Source organism: Pipistrellus hanaki (genome assembly GCF_964339955.1).
Source record: "Pipistrellus hanaki genome assembly, chromosome: 10".
Classification (NCBI taxonomy): Eukaryota; Metazoa; Chordata; class Mammalia; order Chiroptera; family Vespertilionidae; genus Pipistrellus; species Pipistrellus hanaki.
In genome coordinates, this window is record NC_140512.1 from 25,934,854 (window position 1) to 25,957,218 (window position 22,365).

General features: G+C 38.2%; 1 protein-coding gene across 1 annotated transcript in view; it reads left to right on the forward strand.

Annotated features, from left to right (window-relative positions):
* Window positions 1-1,969: 1,969 nt before the first annotated feature.
* Window positions 1,970-22,365, forward strand: part of ZNF804B (zinc finger protein 804B) — a gene marked incomplete at its 3' end in the record, with an annotated part of 348,362 nt that continues 327,966 nt past the window's right edge. The window contains exon 1 of the mRNA XM_084897308.1: window positions 1,970-2,299. Coding sequence (XP_084753434.1) covers window positions 2,192-2,299 — 108 coding nt within the window. The 5' untranslated portion in view covers window positions 1,970-2,191. The remainder of the gene's footprint in view (window positions 2,300-22,365) is intronic.

Genomic DNA, 22,365 nt, shown 5'->3' on the forward strand with positions numbered 1-22,365 from the left:
TCCCCTTGTGCAGTAATTAATTCAAAATAAATAAAACACCTAAATATAAAACCTGAAACAATAAATTACATAGAAAAAAAAAAGCATAGGTACTATACTTATGGACCCTGGTCTTGGAGAACATTTCATGAATCTGACCCCAAAGGCAAGGGAAGTAAAGGCAAAAGTAAGTGAATGAGACTATATCAGACTAAAAAGCTCTGCACAGCCAAAAAAACCACCAACAAAACAAAAAGACCACCAACCACATGGGAGAAGATATTTGCAAACAACAGCTCCCACAAGGGGTCACTATCCAAAATATATAAAGAACATACACAACGCAACACCGAAGAGTCCAATTTAAAAAAAAAAAAAATGAACAGGCACCTCTCCCAAGAAGATATAAAATGATCATCGGATATGTGAAGAGATGTTCAGCTTCACTACTTTGTAAGGCGTCGCGAATCAACACTGCAATGAGCTACCACCTCACACCTGTGGGAATGGCTGTGACCAACAAGACAGGTAATACCAAGCACTGGAGAGGTTGTGGAGGAAAAAAAGAACCCTCAATCACTGCTGGTGGGAATGTAGCCTGGTACAGCCACTGTGGAAAACCACATGGTGGTTCCTCAAAAACAAACACTAACAATAGAGCAGTCTTTCTTCTGGGTATCTATTCTGAAAACTCAAAAATACATAATCCCAAAGATATGTGCATCCCTGTGCTCATTGAGATATATGCACCTCTGTGCTCATTGAGATACATGCACCTCTATGCTCATCTTCTCGCCAGCACAGGCCCTTCAGGTGGAGTGGGAGGGATCACAGAACCCCATTAGGTCAGCGGGGCGCAGGAGAAGATGCCTTCTGACTCTGCATGGCCTCCCTTCCCTTTTCTGCGCAAGTCTTTTATTCCCATTGCAGCTCGCACCCTGGTGGCTTGATGTAAAGGATACAATGTCCATTAAAAATAACATTTCCGAGGGGTGATTTTAGAGATGGTGAAGACAGAAAGTACTTTACAGACCAAACCTAGCTGCCTCTCTGAAGCTACAGGATGATTTGTGAGTATAATTCTGGATATGTATGTATGGGTATACACACACACACACACACACACACACACGCATGGTTCCTTATGTAAGTTTTCTATCTAAAACTTGTTTCCTTCTCCATCCCTAACCTGCCACAGCGCCTCTCCTATGTCCGCCCGCCCTATTGGGGGTTGCCACCCTCATCTTCACCCCGGGCTGGGGGGGAGCTGTGGCTTCTGCTCAGCCGGCCTGCAGCCCCGGGGCAGAGGCGCTGCTGAGGGCGCGCTGGCCCTGAGGGTGAGGAAACGCTCCTTCCTGGTCCTCTCTCCCTGCAGGCCACGCCAGTCATCCTGGCCTCCGCCCCCCAAAACAGTGCAAACTTGGCCCGCAGAGGCGGTGCAGGGACCAGCCGGCTGGGCTGCCGATGGCAGGGATGCTGATGCTGAGCCTCCCGCCGTCGCCACGGCAGCTGTCACCTCCTAGCCCAGCCTGCGGGCCACCCCGTGCGCCCCCACTGCTCTGAGCTTCTCTGCTCCCCATCATCCCTGCGTCCCCAACTCCCCGTCCTCCCCAGCTCGCCCGTCTCTGCCTTCCCCCCTCATCCCCCGCCACTGCCGCGGGAGCGGGGATTTGGCTCCCAAGGACTCCCCGCCGCACGCCCTGCACCGGCTGCTGCTGCTGCTGCTGCTGGATCCTGGGCTCCGCAGCCCACAGCGCAGCCTGCCTGCGCCCCGCCAGGAGCCGGGGACCCCCGCCCCGCTCAGCACCCCCGGGCTGGCCTCGGCGCACGGCGGGGGCAGGGGGAGCAGGAGGGGAGTTCCTGATCCCCCAGCGGACCGGGAAGTTATCCTGAAAAATCCATCTCTCCAGCTGGCCCTGCAACGGAGCAGCCACCTCGCCGCCACCGGGTCCGGGCAGCATGTGGACTGGCTCGCAGGGTCCCCTGAGTGACCGGTGGCTGCCGCCGCCCGCGCAGCGGCGGGGACCGGCCGCAGGAGCCCGGCGCGCGGGGCGGGGAGCGGGGACGCGCGCCCCCCGCGCCCTGCCGGCCGCTTCTCCTCCGGAGGGGGCAGTCGCCGTCGCTCCGGAGAAGCCAGCCGCAGCATTTCCGCGGCTGCTGCTCGCCTGGTAAGAAGTTGGGACTCCGTTACCTCCTGTCCGCCTGGACCCACATGGCTTGTTACCTGGTCATCAGTTCGAGGCATCTCAGCAATGGGCACTACCGGGGCATCAAAGGAGTCTTCCGAGGGCCCCTCTGCAAGAACGGATCTCCCTCTCCGGTAACCTGCGCACACGCGTGAACACACACATGCACACACACATACACACACACACACACACACACACAGATACCACAAAATGCACACGCTCGCCTTCAAAATCATTGTAAACAAAAAGAGATACTGTCCTGGTACATTGAGTGGGGGGCGGAGAATGACCTTATAGCATAGTGGGTCTGTTTGTTTATACAGTTTATCGACTGGTAGGGGTACGTGTTTACATGTGTATTTTCGGCACCCTCATGAGCATTTCTAGTGCAAATATTTGCTGGGTGCAGTTCTGAGGGGCGGTGAGGGTAGCTCCTGTTGGCTGTCTCCAGGTGTGGACCTGCCGATTTGGACAGTGTGGAAAGTTTGAATGGCACTTTCTAACCACGTTTTGTGAAGTCAGCAGTTGGGATTAGTTGAATAATGCTGCTGCTACTTTGGAAGAAAAGAAACTTTTTAGGTATTTTGCATCAGGGAAAGGTGAAGGTGTTGGGTGTGGAAACTTGGTTCATTCTAATGCTTAACGATGTGGGCTCTCTAAGGAAAGACCAAGAGTTCTTTGTGGAAAGAGGAAGCGGATAGTCTGTTGTTATATACAAATGTATTCACATGCAATTTGAGTGATTGCTATTTACCTTAGTAAGCTATTCAACTTGGCTTACTCTTTGATTTATTCTTTTTTTTTTTTAAATAACTTTGACCAGAATCTATGACTTTAGTGTAGTATTAATTCATCCCTTAGTACATACTATATAGAGACTAATGTTTTAAGGATCAAGATGTACTTTAAGAAAACATTTGTGGCATGATGTATTTTTTTTTTTAAAGGTTTGGATTATTAGTGACTAAATGTCTAAACTTAAAAAACAATTTTTTCTAGTTTAATCTACAAACCAGTATTTTTGGTCTTTATGATATCAAGAAGGAAAACTTAGGTTGCCTGATTTTTATTTATTTTTTTGGTATTTGCCATCATGCTTTATTGCTTCATTTGCATGAATTATTTAAATCTGTAATATATTATAAAAACCTATAATATATTCTAAAAGTGCTACATGTGATTTGCATGAGAAATCTAACCAAGAAAGTGCAAGAACCTAAAGATACCACTAGGACTCCTAATGGTGACAAAGTATTTCCTCACATGCTTTCATGCACTGCAAAAAGTGGATCCTGCCAATTCCCCTCCCCTCCCCACCAACTGCTGTATGCTGCCGGGTCAGAAGTGTTTGATGGAATACACTGTTTGAGTTGGCATTTACAATTACATTCATAGGGTTGGAAGACTCGGGGAGAGTTTCCGTTGAATAAAGCCCACATTTGATCCTGAGCTGCTGCCGTCAGAATCCTTCCTGTGTTTTAAAGATTTTTCAGGACCGGAGTTTCCATAGTCTCAGCAAACCACGTTAATGTTTACCAAAACACAGAGCCAGAATGTTCCTTATAGCAAATTAAATCCTTCAAATCCTTCTGTTTCAAGCTCATTTTGCCTTGAAAACCCCTCATGTTCCCCCTTTCTAATAGGTGTTATTTTTCAACCTTTAATAATCTCTGTGGCTGTCTTCCAGAAACCTGTCTTTGGTTATGGGAATCTGAATTGGATACTGTGCTGTAGTGATGTGCCAAAATAATTCACAGGGTAAAAGGAGAATCACTTCATAGTTTCTACATTGTTTAGTTCTATTTGAGTTGGCTAAAATACGATGTTAATCTTCCAAAATCTAAAGGGTTTGTTTGCAGAAGAAATTTATGTCACTTAGTTAAAAGTGTCCTTCCTCTCCCACTGTGGTCACTCATCTCCCAAGAGCCTGACTGACCCGCAGGGACTGGGCAGGTGACTATGGATGTGAGAAGGCAGCCCGTCCCCATCCTGATGCCGCTGGCTGATTAGGCGCTCACACCCACAGGACACTATTTTCACTAATACTGGGCTGGTTTTTACTAAAATACTAATTTGTTCTTATCTATCCACTGTACTTCAACTCTGGTTTGTTCTCGCCCATATTTATACACTGGAGTTAAATTACATTGGAAATGATTTAAAGATATCTAAATCAGTGTGTATATGTACTGTCTGAACTTGATTCATTTTGTATTCTTTTACATTTTGCTATTGAGTTTGAATTACATTTTCAAGGTTTGAATAGTCTTTCACATGAGCTTGGCAGTACATGAAAAATTGATGTTCATTCATTCTGCCATGGGCAGGTTGTTAGATAAGTCTGAGTTGCCTTCACATTGTTTAACACTAGTCTTTCTCCCTAAAATCAATTGGTACTTTCTGTACGCTGGACCTTTGGGCATTTAAGTAATAGTTCCTTGGTCTAGATGAGTTTATATTTGCCTTCTTTATGAATGAGTTGTGAAGCATGAAGCTAAAAACTCTGGTTATAATAATTTCTTTTTTATAATCATCAATACATATCCCCCAAACTTTCAGTTTAACTTACATTTATTGAGTTTTTTTTTATCAATATAAATATTAAACTCACGTATTCATAAGGTAAGTTTATTTTTTTCTTAAAACAATAGCTACTTCTATAGTACTTTTTTTTTCAAGTTTAGTGCCCAGAATAGTTTCAAATTGACCTCTACATAAATGACATTAATTATAATATTTGCACTTCCTGAGACTCAGTTTATATAGATTGGGATATCATTAGTTGATTTAACTCACTCTCATTAAATTCTAAAATATTTCAGCTTTAGTTCTTACTCCTTAACACTAAGAGTAATTTATTTTAATCTATATTTTTGTTTTAAAAGAGCTGTTTAAAAGTTGCACATAACACTATTGAATGAGACTATTTTATAAGTTTATTGCCAAAACTGGTTTGGCTCAGTTATAGAGCTTCGGCCTGCAGACTGAAAGGTCCCAGGTTCCATTCCAGTCATGGGCATGTACCTTGGTTGCGAGCACATCCCCAGTAGGGGGTCTGCAAGAGGCAGCTGATCCATGATTCTCTCTCATCGATGTTTCTAACTCTCTGTCCCTCTCTCTTCCTCTCTGTAAAAATCAATAAAAATATATATTTTTATAAGTTTGTTATTGAAAGGAGAACAGTCACCTTTTCTTTTTGACATAATAAGAGTTTCTTCTTTTAGAGCTCTGATATAAAGAAGGAAAACTTATTAGATATTATATATAAATGCATCTAATATGAATTTAATATATCAGTGTGCTATAGGCATTATTTTTCAGTTGTATATTTAAAGGAGTTGTATACGTTTGTCATGTTCAAATCATGGGTCTGTAGAATCTGAACACATGATATTAAACTGACAGTGCAAAAGGGAATTATATATATAGGCTTTCATTTAGAAAACATGGAATCATTATATGGAATTCTTATAATAAATACTTAATGATATACTTGATAAATAAATAAAGCATCTTACCCCCAAACAATTTTCCCAGATCAGCAAATTAAAAATCTTAGAGTGAAATTCAGTTCCTGTCTTCAAAGTAACAACAAGAAAATGTCTCATCTGTGGCAACTCTCTTCCTTTCGGAAACTTGGTATGAAAAAAATAGAATACTGCCTATATGCTAATCAGAATGTGAATAATTGATTTAAGATGATTTATGTTACTTTAAATCCAGGAATGCATTCTCCTTTGTTTTAGGATATTACAACCTTTCCAATCAGAACTTTGAAATAATACATCTGAATGATGACTTTTCAAATCACTGTGATATATATATATATATATATATATATATATATATATGCACATCCATTGTTATCAGTGCTGAAGTATAAATAGTTAGCCTATAAATTACTTCATGAACTTTTTTTTTTTACCATCAAATACATTGATGGTAAAACTTTGCCACAATAACTGAAGTATTTAATAAGAAAACAGTAAATTCATTTCTTTGTGAACTTCTAAATTCTTCTATCAGCATGTTTGAATGCAATGAAGCAAGTAATAGTCTCAATGTAGTGTCAAAAATGTATTGGGATAGATTTGTAGTTATTTTATGGATTTCAAAATCGCCAAATTTAGGTTCAAATATGATTTATTATAGTTTACTTAATTTGGGTAAGGTTAATAGTAAGACTGTCATTCAGAATATCTATTGATGAAATGTTAATGATGATCATAGTTATATATTGTATCTGGGGTACAGTTTGAGCTTATTACCCTGTTTTGAATCTTAGAATGATACTCATTAAGAAGTGATTATTCCTGAAAGCACAGTCCAGGAATATGTTTCCTGAAATGCCTGCTGTCTTCCCCTGAAGCATTTAGATGTGAAGAGAATTCTTGGGGTTTTCATCTGAAGAAGAGATCAGGGTCCTTGGAATTTTGTTGTTGTTATTTTGTTTTGTTTGGTGATCTTATTCTGATATCCAAATAAAGTGCCTAATAGAAGTAGCTGACATAGAAAAATAATTTTTTTATTTTTCTATTTTTCAGCTGCACAATTTTATAATATATAATCTGCATATTGTATGTTCACGACTCCAAGTCAAGTCTCTTTTTTTTCACCATTTATCTGCCCCCCTCTAACAAGCATTTTAGATGAGCCAAAAAAATTCCTATAAAGCTCCCTTTTAAAAATTACAAATGCATATGTATAAATGAAAGAAGTTCTGGAAAAGATTATCTTGAGGGTGCATTTATTCAGAGAACTTCTTAAATGAGAAAATGAGTTTTCTTTTTTTTTCTAATATCTTGTTCTTTTTTTCTAATATCTATGATCTTCAGTTATATGTATTTCATTATACTTAATAAGTACACGTTAAACACATCCAAAATGCTCTCACACTGATGTGCCAAAAAATAATCGCAAAGACATAGAAAAGTCACCTGCATCCTGTTCTTGAATTCATGAATGCAGAATGCTGCCTTTCTTATGAAAACTTTTAGATGTTTTCAATAGAGCAGACTCAGTTACAATTCTTATGTTTTCTTTCTCATGTCAAATATTGTATTAAACAACCTCTTTTCTTCTCATTGCCTTTTCAATTCTTTCTTTTTCCCCCCCAACTAATTTCAGAAATAAGTAGTTGGCATTTATGCTTTAAAAAATAAGTGTCAACTTTCTAGGAGTTAAATTTATTTTTCTCTGACTTCAGAAAGTTTGCATGATAAGATGAATCAGATGAGTATTTGAGTGCATTGTGACTTTATTACATTATATAGCATTTATTTTGCAATTAAAATTTGATGCATCAAATCCCTTGATTTGTTTCTTTTCGGTATACAATTAAGATAAACTCTATTTTAGGTTTCTCCCATAATTTGGGAACAAAATAAGAATAAAACAGATTGGCATCATAGGTAGGCTAAATGGGGACTATATTTAATAAAAACAATCACTTATAGTTTAAAAAAATGGTGTTAATTGTAACTGTGAAATCTTTCTCATATAATACATAAGCACTAAGATACATATTTTTCACATGTCAATGGAGCTCGAAATGTTGGAGGTTCAAGGGTGTATTTCAAATAACTATGACATATTTCAAATAACTATGAAGTGTATTATAGTGTGAGTTTGGTTTATTCAAAATGCATACCACTAGAATAATTTTTTAGTATATTTGTACATATTTCGTAGAAAATATTTTGAATCAAAATTGAAATAAAAGGGCTACTTTGTTCAAATATGTCGTTTGGTTTTAGCAAATATAGGTTTTTAGGTAATCTTTATAAAATGACAGGCAACAGCCTTTTATAGACAGATTTTGTAAATCAGATTTACTTAGTGGATAAGGTCTAGAGAGAGAAATTAAACATTTGATATATTTTCATGAAAAAAGTATAGTTATGATAATAATAGGAATATATGAATATCCAAGTTCCATAGTCTCTCTTACTTTGGAAGTAACTTTTGGACTTGAAATCCTGGAAAAGGATTTGTTGATGTATGATTTACAACATACTTTGGATAGTATTCTCAGTTCACTAAGGCGTTGTTAGCTTATTGAAAACAAAACATGGAAAAGGATATGACATAGTATGTAAAATAGGGCTTTTAATGATATTCACTAATGATCTTACTTTTCCTGAGATGGACCCTAACAACATGCATTGAACTAAACTCTCTTTTATTCATATTTGATACCTGAAATCTAAATATATGTTTCTAATATACTAATAATTTTTCTTCACAGATAAAGGGAACTATAGAGTTAACTATTTTTTCTTTCTTCTAACCCTGGGACAAAGCTGTGGTCTAACCAAGTGTTGAAGATGGATGTTGGCCTTTAAAGCAACACCATGTCCCTTCCTCTGCTCATCTCCTATCCCAACTTTAGCTCTTATTTTAACTTTATTTTCCTGAGCTCTCATTCTTTTAAATTTATACTTTATTGTTTCAATATATAAAGTTGCTTTCAGATGACTTAGGTTTGTTTGTGAAAGCAAGACAGGCTATAAATAAATAATAAAATATAGACTCTCCAAATATAGGGATACCACTTAGGATTTTGTACTGGACAGTTTTGAGAATGACTCATGGAGAGTATTCATTTTGTTCACTTGTAGTAAGTACAATTAGGGCTGCCAATTTTTTGCTTTGACAATTGGAAAATTCCTCTTGTCAAATTTTATTTCACTTTTGTGTGGGTGTAAGAGGCAGAATATATTTTATTTTAAAATAAATATTGCCATTTTCTTCTAAGCAATCTTTTCCCTCTTATTCTCCTTATCATCGATTCCTATTCCTTTCATTAACAAGATTATCAATTTTTATGTATCTTTTTGGTTGATGCATAAGTGTTGGCATATACTTTTAACTCCAGATGTACAAACCCTTGCAAATGGGGAGAACCATTCCATGATGCCTGTCCTCTGACCCAAACATACAAGTCCCTTCATTGTTTGGCATCCACATGTGACTTTCATCTCTAGTTCAGAATTTATAGCTCCCCCAAATCTCCATTCAGAACCTATTACCAATGTTCTCCTTCCCACAGCTATTACTCATCACCACACTTGTCCCAATCTACCTCCGGAGCAGCAAATATAGTCAGCCACATGTCCTTTCCAAATCTCCATTTTGCTATAATTATATTCCCTAACATTACCATCTTGGAAAGCAAAAGCAATATGCATTTCCTCTTTGTGAATGAAATAATTATCATAATCTAAACAGAAAATAACAATTGGATCCCTTTTTGAATGATGGGTGGGGGGAGAGAATGGAGAACCCATGTAAGTCCTACTCTCCCCACTGATTTGCTTCATTTGTTTGTGAAGTCAATAACATAGAGGTGGCCATATTAATTGCATTCATGTTATCTGAAAATGCTCAAAGCTGTTGGGTGGTATCTATGATTCTTCATGATCCAGCCTCTAGCTACATACTCAGTTTTAACTCCCTTTACTCTTCTATCTGATTCTATAGTGCAGCCATACTAAACTACTCTGAGTTCTTGATTATGATGAGTGTTTATAGAATTTATGCCATTGTACATGCTGTTTTCTCTGTCACAGATCCTTCTTTTGCCTTCATATGTTGGGCCATGCTTACAGACTTTAAAAGAGTTAGTAGTTCCTCATTTGAGTCTACACTGAGTTCCTTATCATGGGTCCAAGGCTTCCTCTATCACAATTATTTTCTGCTTTGATCATCACTGAACCTATTCATTTCTTGATCATGAAATGTGAGATCCTTCATGTCATGTCTGCTGTTACCCCTATATTCCCAAAGCTGAGCACCCTCCAGCTTTGGATTATTATAAAACAAAAGGATTCCAATAGAAATTTAATTGATATAAATATGTACCCTTTAGTCCTACTGGTAGCTCCATGAAGAGAACTTTTTTTTTTTAAGAGAAATTTTTCCCAAGTGCACTAGAATCTTCTAGAATGCAAACTGTTCTACTGATGGATTGAGTGGTCACTCATAGTAATGAGTGGTTTTCATAGTAATGCCTCTCAATTTAATGTCTGCCAAGATCACTCGGTCAGTTGCTTCAAGCATAATTTAATATTTTCTATTAATCCAAATTGCAGAGTTCTTTTTCTATATCTTTTGTTAAATTCTACACGAGAAAACTGGTTATATATATAAATGGGATGAAATTCATACATGAGTCAGTTAAGCCATATTTTTCATTGGAATATTTAATAGTTTCTGAGAAATGAATTGCAAGTCAGGAACTTGATCATTCTCTTTCTGTTTAGCAGTGTGTAGTAAGGAGAAAAAAATTGTGGTACATAAATCCTATCTTTCTCTTATTCTCTCTCTCTCTCTCTCTCTCTCTCTCTCTCTCTCTCTCTCTCTCTCTCTCTTTTTCAAAAGACCTATAATAATTCCCTGATCAGTGGTTATTATTGCCTGAATTTATCAGCTGCACATTTTCCAACACGGTTTTGTTAGCACTTGTCCTTTCTTGGATGAGTCTGGACATAGCCACTGTTCAAAGAGGAGCTTGGGATTCTTCTAAACAATGGTTTTTATCTAAAATATCCAGCCACACAGAGAGATAATAGTAATCAATTGGGATGAAGAGAATCAGGTTTATTGTATGGTCAGTTTCTTAATACAAATAAACTTTTTATATTGTTGTTAACATGTATTTAATTTCTTTGCTTTATTATAGGATATAAACTTTGGAGGGTGCTTGGCAATCTAGTTTAGCCTCTTACTATATACCTTTTAACATATCATCATGATAAAGACTCCATGGTGTAATATTGACAACCTATGAATTTTACATGGCAAAGAGGGCTTTGCAGATGTGAGATAATTAAGGAGGTTGAGGAGATTATCTTGGAATATGTAAGTGGATCCAGTGTAATCACAAGGATACTTAGAAGAGGGAGGCAGAAGTGTCCGAGTCAGAAAGAACTCTGAGGATGTTGTGATGCTGGCTTTGAAGATAGGGGAAGGGGCCATAAGTCAAGGAATGCAGGTGACTTCCTGAAGCTGAAAAAAGCAAGTAAATAGATCCTCCAGAAAAATCACAGCCATACTAACACCTTGATATTCATCCAGAAAGACTTCTAACTTAAGAACTGTGAGATAATAGATTTGTATTGTCAGCATATTTGTGGTAATTTGTTAGTGCAGCCATACGGAACTAACACAACCACTCTTAATGTGGGTGAACATTTCCAATGGTGGGTGGGCTGCTTTGCTCCCTGAAGTGACTGATCCTCTTGTGAGACTAACGTAATTAACACCGAGTCTTCTGTCTCTACCAATGTCTCTGCCTCCTTCTTCCATTTACTCACTGATCCTTAATGCACTCTTTGGGAGCAGGAGGGTAGATCTGCCTGCTCTTTAAGATGACTTCCCTGCAACTATTCAGAGTCATCTGGAGAATTTGTATTGTTAAGTCATGTAAAGGACTGAAAATTATGTTAGAATTAACTAATTTTCTTCAGTTCAGCACTGTATTATTTTCTTATATATTGATTGAACTTTCTGCAACTTAAAATGCTTTGTTACAGTTTTTATGTAATACAAATTTTGAAATATAACAAACTGATAATTCTCTTTTTTTATTTATTATTTTATTTTTTCCCATCAGCTTTTATCCTCTCTGTCACCTCTACAGCCCCTAACTATCCCCCTCCACTCTGCAATCACCATGTTGTCCATGTGCATGAGTTATCTCTCTTTTTTTCTCTCAATTCCCCTTCGCCCCCCATCACTTTCCCCTCTCCCCAGCTGTTTGCCTGCTCTCGGTCTATGAGTCTATCTCTACTTTGATTAGTAGTTCAGTTTGTTCATTAATTCCTGCATATGAGTGAAATCGTATGGTATTTGTCTTTCTCTAACTGGCTTATGTCACTTAGCATAATATTCTCCAGGTATGTCCATACCATTGCAAAGGATAAAATTTCCTTCCTTTTCAACAGAGTAGAATTTTTATATGCTTCAAAAGTGGTAAACTCAGTAAGATGGTATTTTATTTATTTGTTTGTTTGTTTTTAAAAATGTATTTTATTGATTTTTCACAGAGAGGAAAGGAGAGGGATAGAGTTAGAGACACTGATGAGAGAGAATCATCGATCAGCTGCCTCTTGCACACCCTCTACTGGGGATGATGTGCCCACAACCAAGGTACATGCCCTTGTCCTGAATCAAACCTGGGACCTTTCAGTCTGCAGGCCAACACTCTATCCATTGAGCCAAACCAGTTTCGGCTCAGTAAGATGTTATTATATGTTTAGGAAAATACCACCCACTATTTCAAATAGTATTTACTTTTCCCAGATATTTTTCTGTAGAACTATATACACGTTATCTATTCAGAAGATTAATTTAAGAACCCCAAAACAAAGTTATTTTAAAGACACATCTTAAGGCTATTGTTCTTAGTTTGGGTAGTCTTTGACTTAGACATCTACAAATTTTCTAGCGGGGAGAACATTATTTTTAAAAAAGTGATGGGAATCCATTGAAGCAATAATTATAATTTCATGAAATCACCAACATTGCCTGTGCTTGACTTAATGCTATCAAAATGGAAAGTTATTTTTTAACTTCTGTATTGAAGAATAACATAATAAATTGTCACAAATTATGCGTGTATAGCTTTTTGATGCTCCAGATATAGATACAGAGCATTACAACTCCCTGGAAGACTGGTGTATCCTTTATCAAGCCCCATCCACTCCAAAGGTAAAGACTACCCTAACGCAAGATTATGATCTGCTTTACTTTTAAAAATTATATTAAAATGAGTTTTAGCAAAGAAGACATGTATTTGCAGCTCAACTGACAGTAAACTATTGAATTAAGGCCCTCTTTTTTTTTTTTGATGTGGGTTGGATAATTATTCTTTACTTTGCTACCTTACTTTGACTGACCAAAGCTAACTTACTAATGATTTGAAACAAATGAACAAAAGAATACTGATTAGGTAGGAATGAATAGATTTATGCTAATAAAACACATGGTTTATATCCAGGGTAACATCTGTGAAGTATTTCATTATCTTTTCCTTAATACTACTTGTTGAAATTCAAAGATCTGAGCATAATGTCGATTTATAAATCTCTCGCAAATGGTTAGAAATGGCTATGCTGAGTTTTCATTATTTGAGAGATGTGAATTATGTATTTAGTGGAAAATAATAAATGATTTAAGGAAAGAAACATGTAGCTTGGACTTCTAATAAAACAAAATTTATATACAAATTATATGTAAACGTTATTACAAAAGTTGTAATTTCATACACGTGCATGATGATAAAATACAAATTTGTTTTACTAGGGAAATAGGAGTTTTGCCAAGAATATTATAGATGAACCCCAAATAATGCATATATTAATCAATCCTAGTTTAATTGAATTTAAATATATTTAAAGAATGAATCATATATTTTCATTAAAATGTAGTGCTTATCTTCCAGCATCCTAATCAGGCCTAAACCAGCAGTCGGACATCCCTTTTACAATCCTGGACCTCTGGCTCCTAACCACTCATCTGCCTGCCTACCTGATCACCCCTAATTGCCTCTGCCTGCCAGCCTGACTGCCCCTCACTACCCTCCTGCCAGCCTGGATACCCTTAACTGCCCCCCCACCCACACTGGCCTGGCTGCCCCTAACTGCCTCCCTGCCAACCACATCACCCCTCACTGCCCCCTTTGCCATCCTGGTTGCCCCCAACTGTCCCCCCTCTGTCAGCCTGGTCACCCCTCACTACCCCTGACCCCTGCTGACCTGGTTGCCCCATGCAGCCTGCTATTCAGTCATATGGTCATTCCTTGGTAACCCCTCTGCTGGCCTGGTTGCCCCAGGCAACCAGCTGTTCAGTCATTTGTTTGTTTCTCACTAATCGCGCCCCCCCCCGCCTGTTTGCCCTACATTGTCTGTTTGGTTGTCCCTCTGGTTGTTTCAGTCATGACGGCCCCTGGCTTTTTATATATATGGATCGTTGAAACTGTTGCTCTTTCAAATGGCCCTATAAAATTGCTCTTACACTGTAGCTGTGTTTTCTTGGGAAGGGAAGTACAGGCATGGAGGCCAGTCGGCTTCCTGTTTAGTACACCATTGCAAATAGGAGCCGGACATTTTTACAACTTCTGTATGAAAATGCTCAGTAGCTCAGTATGCCCTACTCTCCTGATATAGCTTTCATCCAAGACATTGATACATTTAAAGTGGCTTTTCTATTTTTCTTGTTTTTGTCAAATCAAGTTCAGTTGAGTTATTTTTATGATGTTGCTGGCTGTAGAAGGGGTTTTCCTCTTTTCTACAGAGATAGTTACTTAATGTAAAACTACCGTCTCTTTGCTGATAAGCATGCAACCTGATCACTACATATAAATATCTTTCTATGCCTTGGAAAATTTTGATGAGCCAATCAGTTGTTTTTCCCTCTATCACTTTCTCTCCCCAATTAAAAAACAAAACAAAACAAAAACAAACTACTATAACAGTTACATATTTGAAAGAAGGAAATACAATTGACGAAGAGTTGTGGGTATTTTACATATGTTCACATTATGAGCAAATTCAAGGTCCATGTGTAGATACAAACTTTTGTACACATACATTCTGCTCTTAGCATATGTAGAAAGTATTCAATTGATGTCTACCATTTGCCACTTCATGTTGTAAAAAAGCGTCTGTATCAGTGTCTAGTCATGATAACAGAAACCATTCTTAGCTTTTCAGAGTGAGTACAATGCAAGGACTTTTTATTTTTTATTTTTTTTAACATATGTATTGAAAAGCCAGAGGGAGAGAAAAAAGGAAGGTGCCATAACCCAGAGATGAGTAACTGTAGTAAGTCACTGCAGCCCCTTGGGCCGGAGGAGCACAGCGGGAATTGGTGTTACCTGGACCCTCAAGCCTTCCTCTGATGGCCCTGCTGCTGCTACTGCTGCTCTGCAGGCATTTAAGAGCTTCGGTCTCACTGCGGCTACTGTACCTGCGTGGCTGGTACCTCCAACTGCTGGGTGCTGCCGGGACTGTCCCATCACTACCCCGATCCATGAGTGCTGACATACCAAGGCAGCCAGAGCAGGAGCACAAGACAGAACATTGTGGCTTTTTAACTTTTCCTGGCTTCCACTCTCACACCAGTGCTTCCCATTAGCGGAGAAGGCGGACACCATCTGGTGAGCAGCTCTGGGGATGTGCAGTTTACAAGCTTCCAGCCCCAGTAGAGAGTGGGATTGGGGAGAAAAGAACTGATCACCAACAGAGGAATACCCAGGATTGTGTGTACACCTCTTACTATAAGGTTGTGGAAATGTAGAGGGAGGGGCATTCACTAAGGAATATGTTAATATTTTATATGTTAAAACAAATAAGTATGTGTGGAAAAAATGTCCCGGAGGACTATGTTTCTGATCTTTCTGATTGTGGCTCCTTTTTCAAGAATTGGGCTTAAAATTTTGTGAATATTCTAGAGAAAGACCATCAAATTTCAATGCAATCAATAGTAAACACTTTTTGAGTATATGTGTCAGGATCTCATGATTCTGGAATAAAAAGATGGAAAATTAAACTGCTTAATTACATGCCCAATATGTCAACTTAGCTACTTAGAGTAGAATCAAGCTAGAATGGCCTTTGGAGCTCATCTCCATCAGTTATTGTCTAAATGAGGTTCTGCAGATTTGAGACCCCAACACTAGACTTAACAGAAACAGAATGCCTGGAGTGGGGCCTGAGGGTATACATTTTATTTATTTCTTTTATTTTATTTTTTGGGGGGAGGATACATTTTAAACAAGCAGCCCATTGGTTTGTTGTACACATTGACATTATGAAATTATTGAACCAATATCAACTTTCCTTGATTTGAAACTCAGACGCTAGAGGCTGAGGAAGGCTTTGACTTGCTCATGCTCTGTCCTCTCCTTTTCCCACTGGGACTCCTGTAGGGTATCCTCCATACTTGCCTGGTGCTTCAGACACCTCCCTAATGCCCAGGTCGCAGATAACAGGCAGGAGGCCCTCATTCTATTCCAGACAGACTGTGCCAAAGCAAACTTTTTGCACATTGATTATTTAATCCGTAACACAATTGTAGGCTGTGTTATCTCCCATTCAGATGAGGTGAGGTTCCACATTTTATAAGTAACTGCCTGGCAGAGTGCAAGGGCTTAGGTCCAGGACCTTCAGACTCCAAATTCAGGGGTGAAACCATTTTAATGAAACTTGGCTATTCTAGCTCTATGCTGCCATGACAATGTTCGCATTCTTTTGTTAAAACATCATAGCATCTTAATTGTTAGTTCACATATCTATTTACTGTTCTTTGTTTTTCTTCATCCAGGTAAATGACAGCAGGTGCTGCAGGGTCTGCAGGTTAGGAGGCTGTCAATAAAAACTGTCCCCTTGTTCATCCTTTCATTCATTTATTCAATCTTACTTGATTAGAGTGGTTCAAGACGAAAGTATTAAGCTAAAGTAAACATGGAATGTGGGCACCTACACATATGGCAAAATTAAAATAAAACTTTGGCAACATATTTATATATACAGCAGTCGATATATAGTTATAATTAACTGATATTCAGATTTTTAGTAAGTAACTAATGTTGAGAGCTCTTATTATTGGCAACTGCACAAACCAATAAAGGCACTTTCCAAGAAGCCAGTGATGCCAATAATTCATGACAATTCAAAGTGAAGCAAATATTTCACAATTTTTATTTCACATAAATCACAAATAGCATTATTTTTCAAGGTGAAAACTCCAAATTATATTTCTCCATAAGGGAGAAATAAAAATGTATATTTTGCTTCCCTTGTCATCACATCCTTTTCTTATTTTTTTCATATACTAATTCTGTACATAAGTATAAATATTAAAGATCAATTTATGTATAGCAAGTGTCAAGGCACAGTGTTGTGTATACCTTATTCCTTGAGGGACATACAATTAAGCAACCAATTTCTTGTTAGAAGCATATATTGAAAGCAAAGACCAGAAAACCAACATAAGTCCATTACCACTTGATTAGAGTTTGAGCCTTTTGAAAAAAAATCTTAATAAGTATATTAAGCCATTTAATTACAATGGTGGTGTGATTTTCTATTGTTCACATTATTACTGAAGAATATAAATAGTATATTCACAACACAAATCAATATAACTGAATTAACTGATCGGAGTTCTGTGAATGGGCATTTAGGCATTTATCAAAGGGTAGCTCAGATTCTTCCAGAGGATATTAAGAATAGCAGCAAAAGCCCTGAAGGACTTACTCTGTGCTTTACCTGCTAGGAGATTTTATAGACGGTCTCTAGACCACGGGCTCCTTGCCGCCAAAGCACTGCGAATCAGCAGCTTGACTAATTGCTCTGACATCCCTGAGATCTCCCTAGGCTGCTGGTCGGAAGTCAGAACATTTTATATTCTTGTCACCAAGCTTGTTGTCATAACTGTATTATGGAAATTGCAGACTTGTAGAGCATAGGCTCAACTCTGACAAAGTCAACATGAATTTATTGAGTTGCTGGTTATCTTCACATATAATTTATCTCGTTTAATATTTGGGTGTTCATTCAGTTTGTAGCTGATAAAACTGAGGCCTGTAGAAGTTAAATAACTTTTTCAAGGTCAAGGTTAGGCAGCAGACGATGTGGGAATTGAACATGAGTCTTCCGATGTGAAACTAGAGCTCTGGTAGGTTGCTTTAAAAAATGTTTGCCATACTGCTAAGGAATTGTTTGCTTCGAGAGCAGGGGGAAATACACTTGGACTTAAGCAAAAGAGAAGAATTAATTATTGGAAGGATTCTGGAGAGAAAAAATGTTACCAGGCCTCAGTCAGGACTGGGAAATGGAATAATCGGGAGCTGAGGTGATTGTATCTGGATTCCCAGAAAGCCCATCTCTGTTCAGCTTCAGCATTTGCTGCCTCGCAAATGGGCTATCTCTGCTCCTGGTGGGTAATGACTAGTCCAGCCTGTGCTGTGGTGTGTGTGTGTGTGTGTGTGTGTGTGTGTGTGTGTGTGTGTATGTGTGTGTGTGTGTGTGTGTGTGTTTGTGTGTGTGTGTGTGTGTATGCGCATGTGCACGAGCACCCATAGGGGGAAAGGAGGGAGGGAGAGAGAGAGAGAGAGAGAGAGAGAGAGAGAGAGAGAGAGAGAGAGAGAGAGAGAGAGAGAGATAAAGAGAGAAAGATTCACAGAGAGAATGACAGGGTGACAGGGTCTTGCAGTCTGTGGCCCCCACATGAAACTATGGGAAGAGATATTCTGTGAAAAGTACATGGGCAGGTGCACAGATGGGAGTCAGAGAGGAGGTGGGGAGGACATCATTGGTGGAGAAATGATTGGAGTTATTTACACAAAGCCTTTCTTGTACTGCACTGTTCAGCTTTGATGGTTAAATCCCCGATTCTCCCCCTTGACTGGGAGCAGTTTTATGAATCCTAATCGGCTTCTCTAGTTTGGGTTAAGAGAGTTGTATATATACACTGACATCTCTATCCATCTGTATCTATAATTATATTCCAAATGTGCACATTTAATTCTATTTATGCAAGCATTTTATTCCTGTTAATCAACTGGGAGTCATCTTTATTAGAGATATTTTGGTGTGTCTTCTATGTCATACAAAGGGAAAAACATCATCTTTTATTATTTGTAAACTAATTACTTGTGCTTATTCAACTATCATTTGTTTTTAATATTAGCAAGAAGAACCAGGTCGTGCCAGAGATAATAATGGGTGCTCTGTCAGCAGAATGTGTCTACCTGCAAGCTGTGTGTTTTCAGCTTCCCTGTCATGGTACACTGCCCTGCGTAGACATCTTTTGCACCAGACGTGCATGAGTGGCTTTCATGTGAATGTTGGGAAATATTCTGTGCCAAGAATAAGGCCGTGGCAATGCAGTCTTCATCTCACCGGAGGGAATAAGGAAGAGGTGGGCGATGTCTCGCTTTTGCCTCACCATCAATCAGAGCTGTGCTTTGTTAAGGCTCTGCTTGCTTCATTTTCCTCACTGAGCGACTAGGCTGGAACAGATAATATCGAATTCTCCTCCTGGTTCTAGTATCTACTTTCTGAATCTATAATATCGCAGAGAGATGATAGGCATGTTACTTAATAAGGAGTCAATTGTGAAAATAGTTTCCCATCATTGTTGAAGGTGGGTGATGTATATATTGTATATGGGTTTATTATACTATCCTCTTTTGTGAATGAAATTTTTCAGAGAGACAGAGACAGAACCATAGCTGTAGAGAAAGGTGGCAATAATAAGGAAATGATGAAATTTGATTATCTTCGTCCTAAAAAGTACAATATGTTAGTTTATTTAATGAGTCATGTGAACATGAAAGGCGATATAAGAATAGAATATAGTGGAAGGCGAAAATAGAGAAATTGGAAAACCCTGCAAGTCCCCTTGAATCATTTCAGTTGAAATGCTTTATCATTTTGTTAAGAATGTCATATAAGAAGTACTTATAGTCAAGTTTAATGAATATACATTGCAGAGATAAATGGCTCATGAATTCACCATCATTTTGGATTATGCATTATTGCCCTTTAAAATCATTAGTTTGGAAAATTGAGACTTGATTGTAATTTGCAATTTCCTAGCATGCCCTGACTGGGTAAAGAAAGATGCAATCTGGATAAGGGCCAGATTTCAGAGCAGAATTTCCGAATGCAATGTGGTTGGTCCATAAATGAGATAAAGCACGTAGCACAATATGCAATCAACTAAAAAGCTTGACCATGAAAATACCAATGGAATAAGCCAAAGTTTGGGGTGTAACATCAGAGCTTACAAATATTCTAAAGTCATTTTCTGCACAGCTAGTTTTCTTCTAGAGATTACTGTAATCATTAATCTAAATAAAAGTTTATTCAGCAACATTCTTCCCCAGAAATGTACAGTTATTTGAGGACTTTCAGTGTACAAGACCACATCTTTGCCATTTGAAACTGGGTAGAACACATTTTCCCTCAGGTTATGATTAGATAGTTAATCTCACATGAAAGGACGGATTTCTTCCTTGAAAACAAAAGAAACCATTGGTCTTCCTATCTGTAAACATTTTAATTGGGTCCTTTAAATTCCTTAATTGACTCTGCAGATTCACTGACAACTACACAGCCAAGCTTTTAGAAATATTGCTTATATTGTTCTATTTTCTCACCCAACTCTACTGCATCCTGCTTCTGCCTCCACCAGACTATATAAATTGCTCTTCCCAAATCTCCAATGAACTCCTTGTCATTAAGTCTATTTTTTAGTCTTTTTTTTTTTTTTTTTTACTTGACTTTGAGACAGCAACTGATGCTGCTGAGTACTCTCCTTATGAAATGCTCTTTCCCTTTGGCTTCTTTGACACTGTGCTGATCTGTGTCTCTTTCTCTGCTTCTGGGCAATTTAAGATAAATAATGTCTTAGAATTCTTTGAAGGTCCCTGTCCTACTTTTGGTCTTCTTGGGGTTTTAAAGTACTGTCTTCTCTGTTTACTTATTGTGCCTGTGCTGGGTGATAGCACTACTCCTAAAATCTTAGTCATCATTTATATGCTGATTTCCAAATCTCCATCTCTATGCAGACCTTATCTCCTAAGCTTCAGGAAAATACAACAAACTCTCTACTGGCTATTTAATATTGATATCTCTCACACATCTCAAATTCAGCATGCTGGAAACAGAAAACTTCATCTCACTCCCCAGCTGTCTTCCAGTATTACCTGTCTAGGGAAATGGAAGCACCACCTGTTACATGTTTCATCCTTGACTCCTTCCTCTTCTTCACATTCTCTTCTTTCAATCTAATACCAAGATATCTGACCTATTTCTTCATTTTTTTCTTGACCTTTTTCTATTCTTATCATTTTTGTACAGATTTCCTATCATCTCTTTCCCCAATTACTGTAATAGCCTCCTATCTATCTAATCTAGTTACCTAGTTCTTTTCCAATCTCTTATCCCCAGTTCAGAGTGGTTCTTCATAATGCATATCTAGCTATGACATTTCTCTGATTAAAACACAACTCTGTGCCATTTTACTGGAGATGAAGTCATGGTACTTACATGGTTTGAAGTGTCCTCATCAGCTGGCCCCATGCTTAACTAGGCCTTTCACCTCTTGTAATTTCCCTTTGTATTTCAAGGGCTGCCTTGTTGAAATCTTTCAGTTCTTCTTGCTTGCCTTTAGGTTTCAGAATATCCCTCTGCTGGAGTATTCATATGTACATAGCTGGGAACACTTCCCTCCTACTCCTTGCCTTTCATTTGTCTCACTTCTAATATTTAACTTTCAGAAATCCTTGTATCGTTTATCCCCAGAGACAGCCTCCAATCCTCTCAAGTAGGTAAAAATAGGAAAGCATTGACACTTATATATCCATGATAATGACCCTTATTTTAATTGTTATGTGTTTGTGGTAGAGAAAGACATAGACTCTCAATGGTAGAAATCATGCTCATTTTCTCATGATTGCATTGCAGCCCCAAGCCTCCATGCCTAACAAAGTTCATATTTGCTGAATGGCTAAATGCAGAGAGAGAAAAAGAGTCAATGTGTGTCATGTTGTCCCACAACCAAATGAGAGAAACCAGAGTAAGCCACTTCAATATAGTGCCAACCGTCACGTTTGCATCTAACTTTTTATGGAATAAATGATATGCACATGATTTGGTGGGGGGGCGATATGGAGCATTTTATGCGTTTGTGTTTTATGTGTCCACTAACATAAAGGAGGCAATTGATAATCATTGAATTAATGTTTTGAATAACTTTTATTTGACTAAGGGAAGGAATTAAGTGAAATAAAGTGTTGCGATTTTAAGATTAAGGGGAGCTCTGGTGAATATAGGACTCAAGGTAATCTTTCAGATAATTTCTCCTTCAGCTTAATATATTTTATCTCATCAAACTGTTTTCATTCACTTTTCTTTCCTTGAAGTTATTATATCAGGAAATACATCTTATTGCTCTTATTGCTTAGCCATTTCAGCAAACTATAATATTTAATATAATGTGTGTACTCTATACCTCATTCAAAGTGATTGCTAATGGGAATACCAAATAAAAATTCTACCAACCTGATGTAGCTATAATATGCCAGTAATTAAAAAGTACAATCTTCCCCTACAAACTTCATACTGCTTATATATGTCAGAAAAACTAGGAACCTAACATATTTGCTATCATTCTCTTCCTC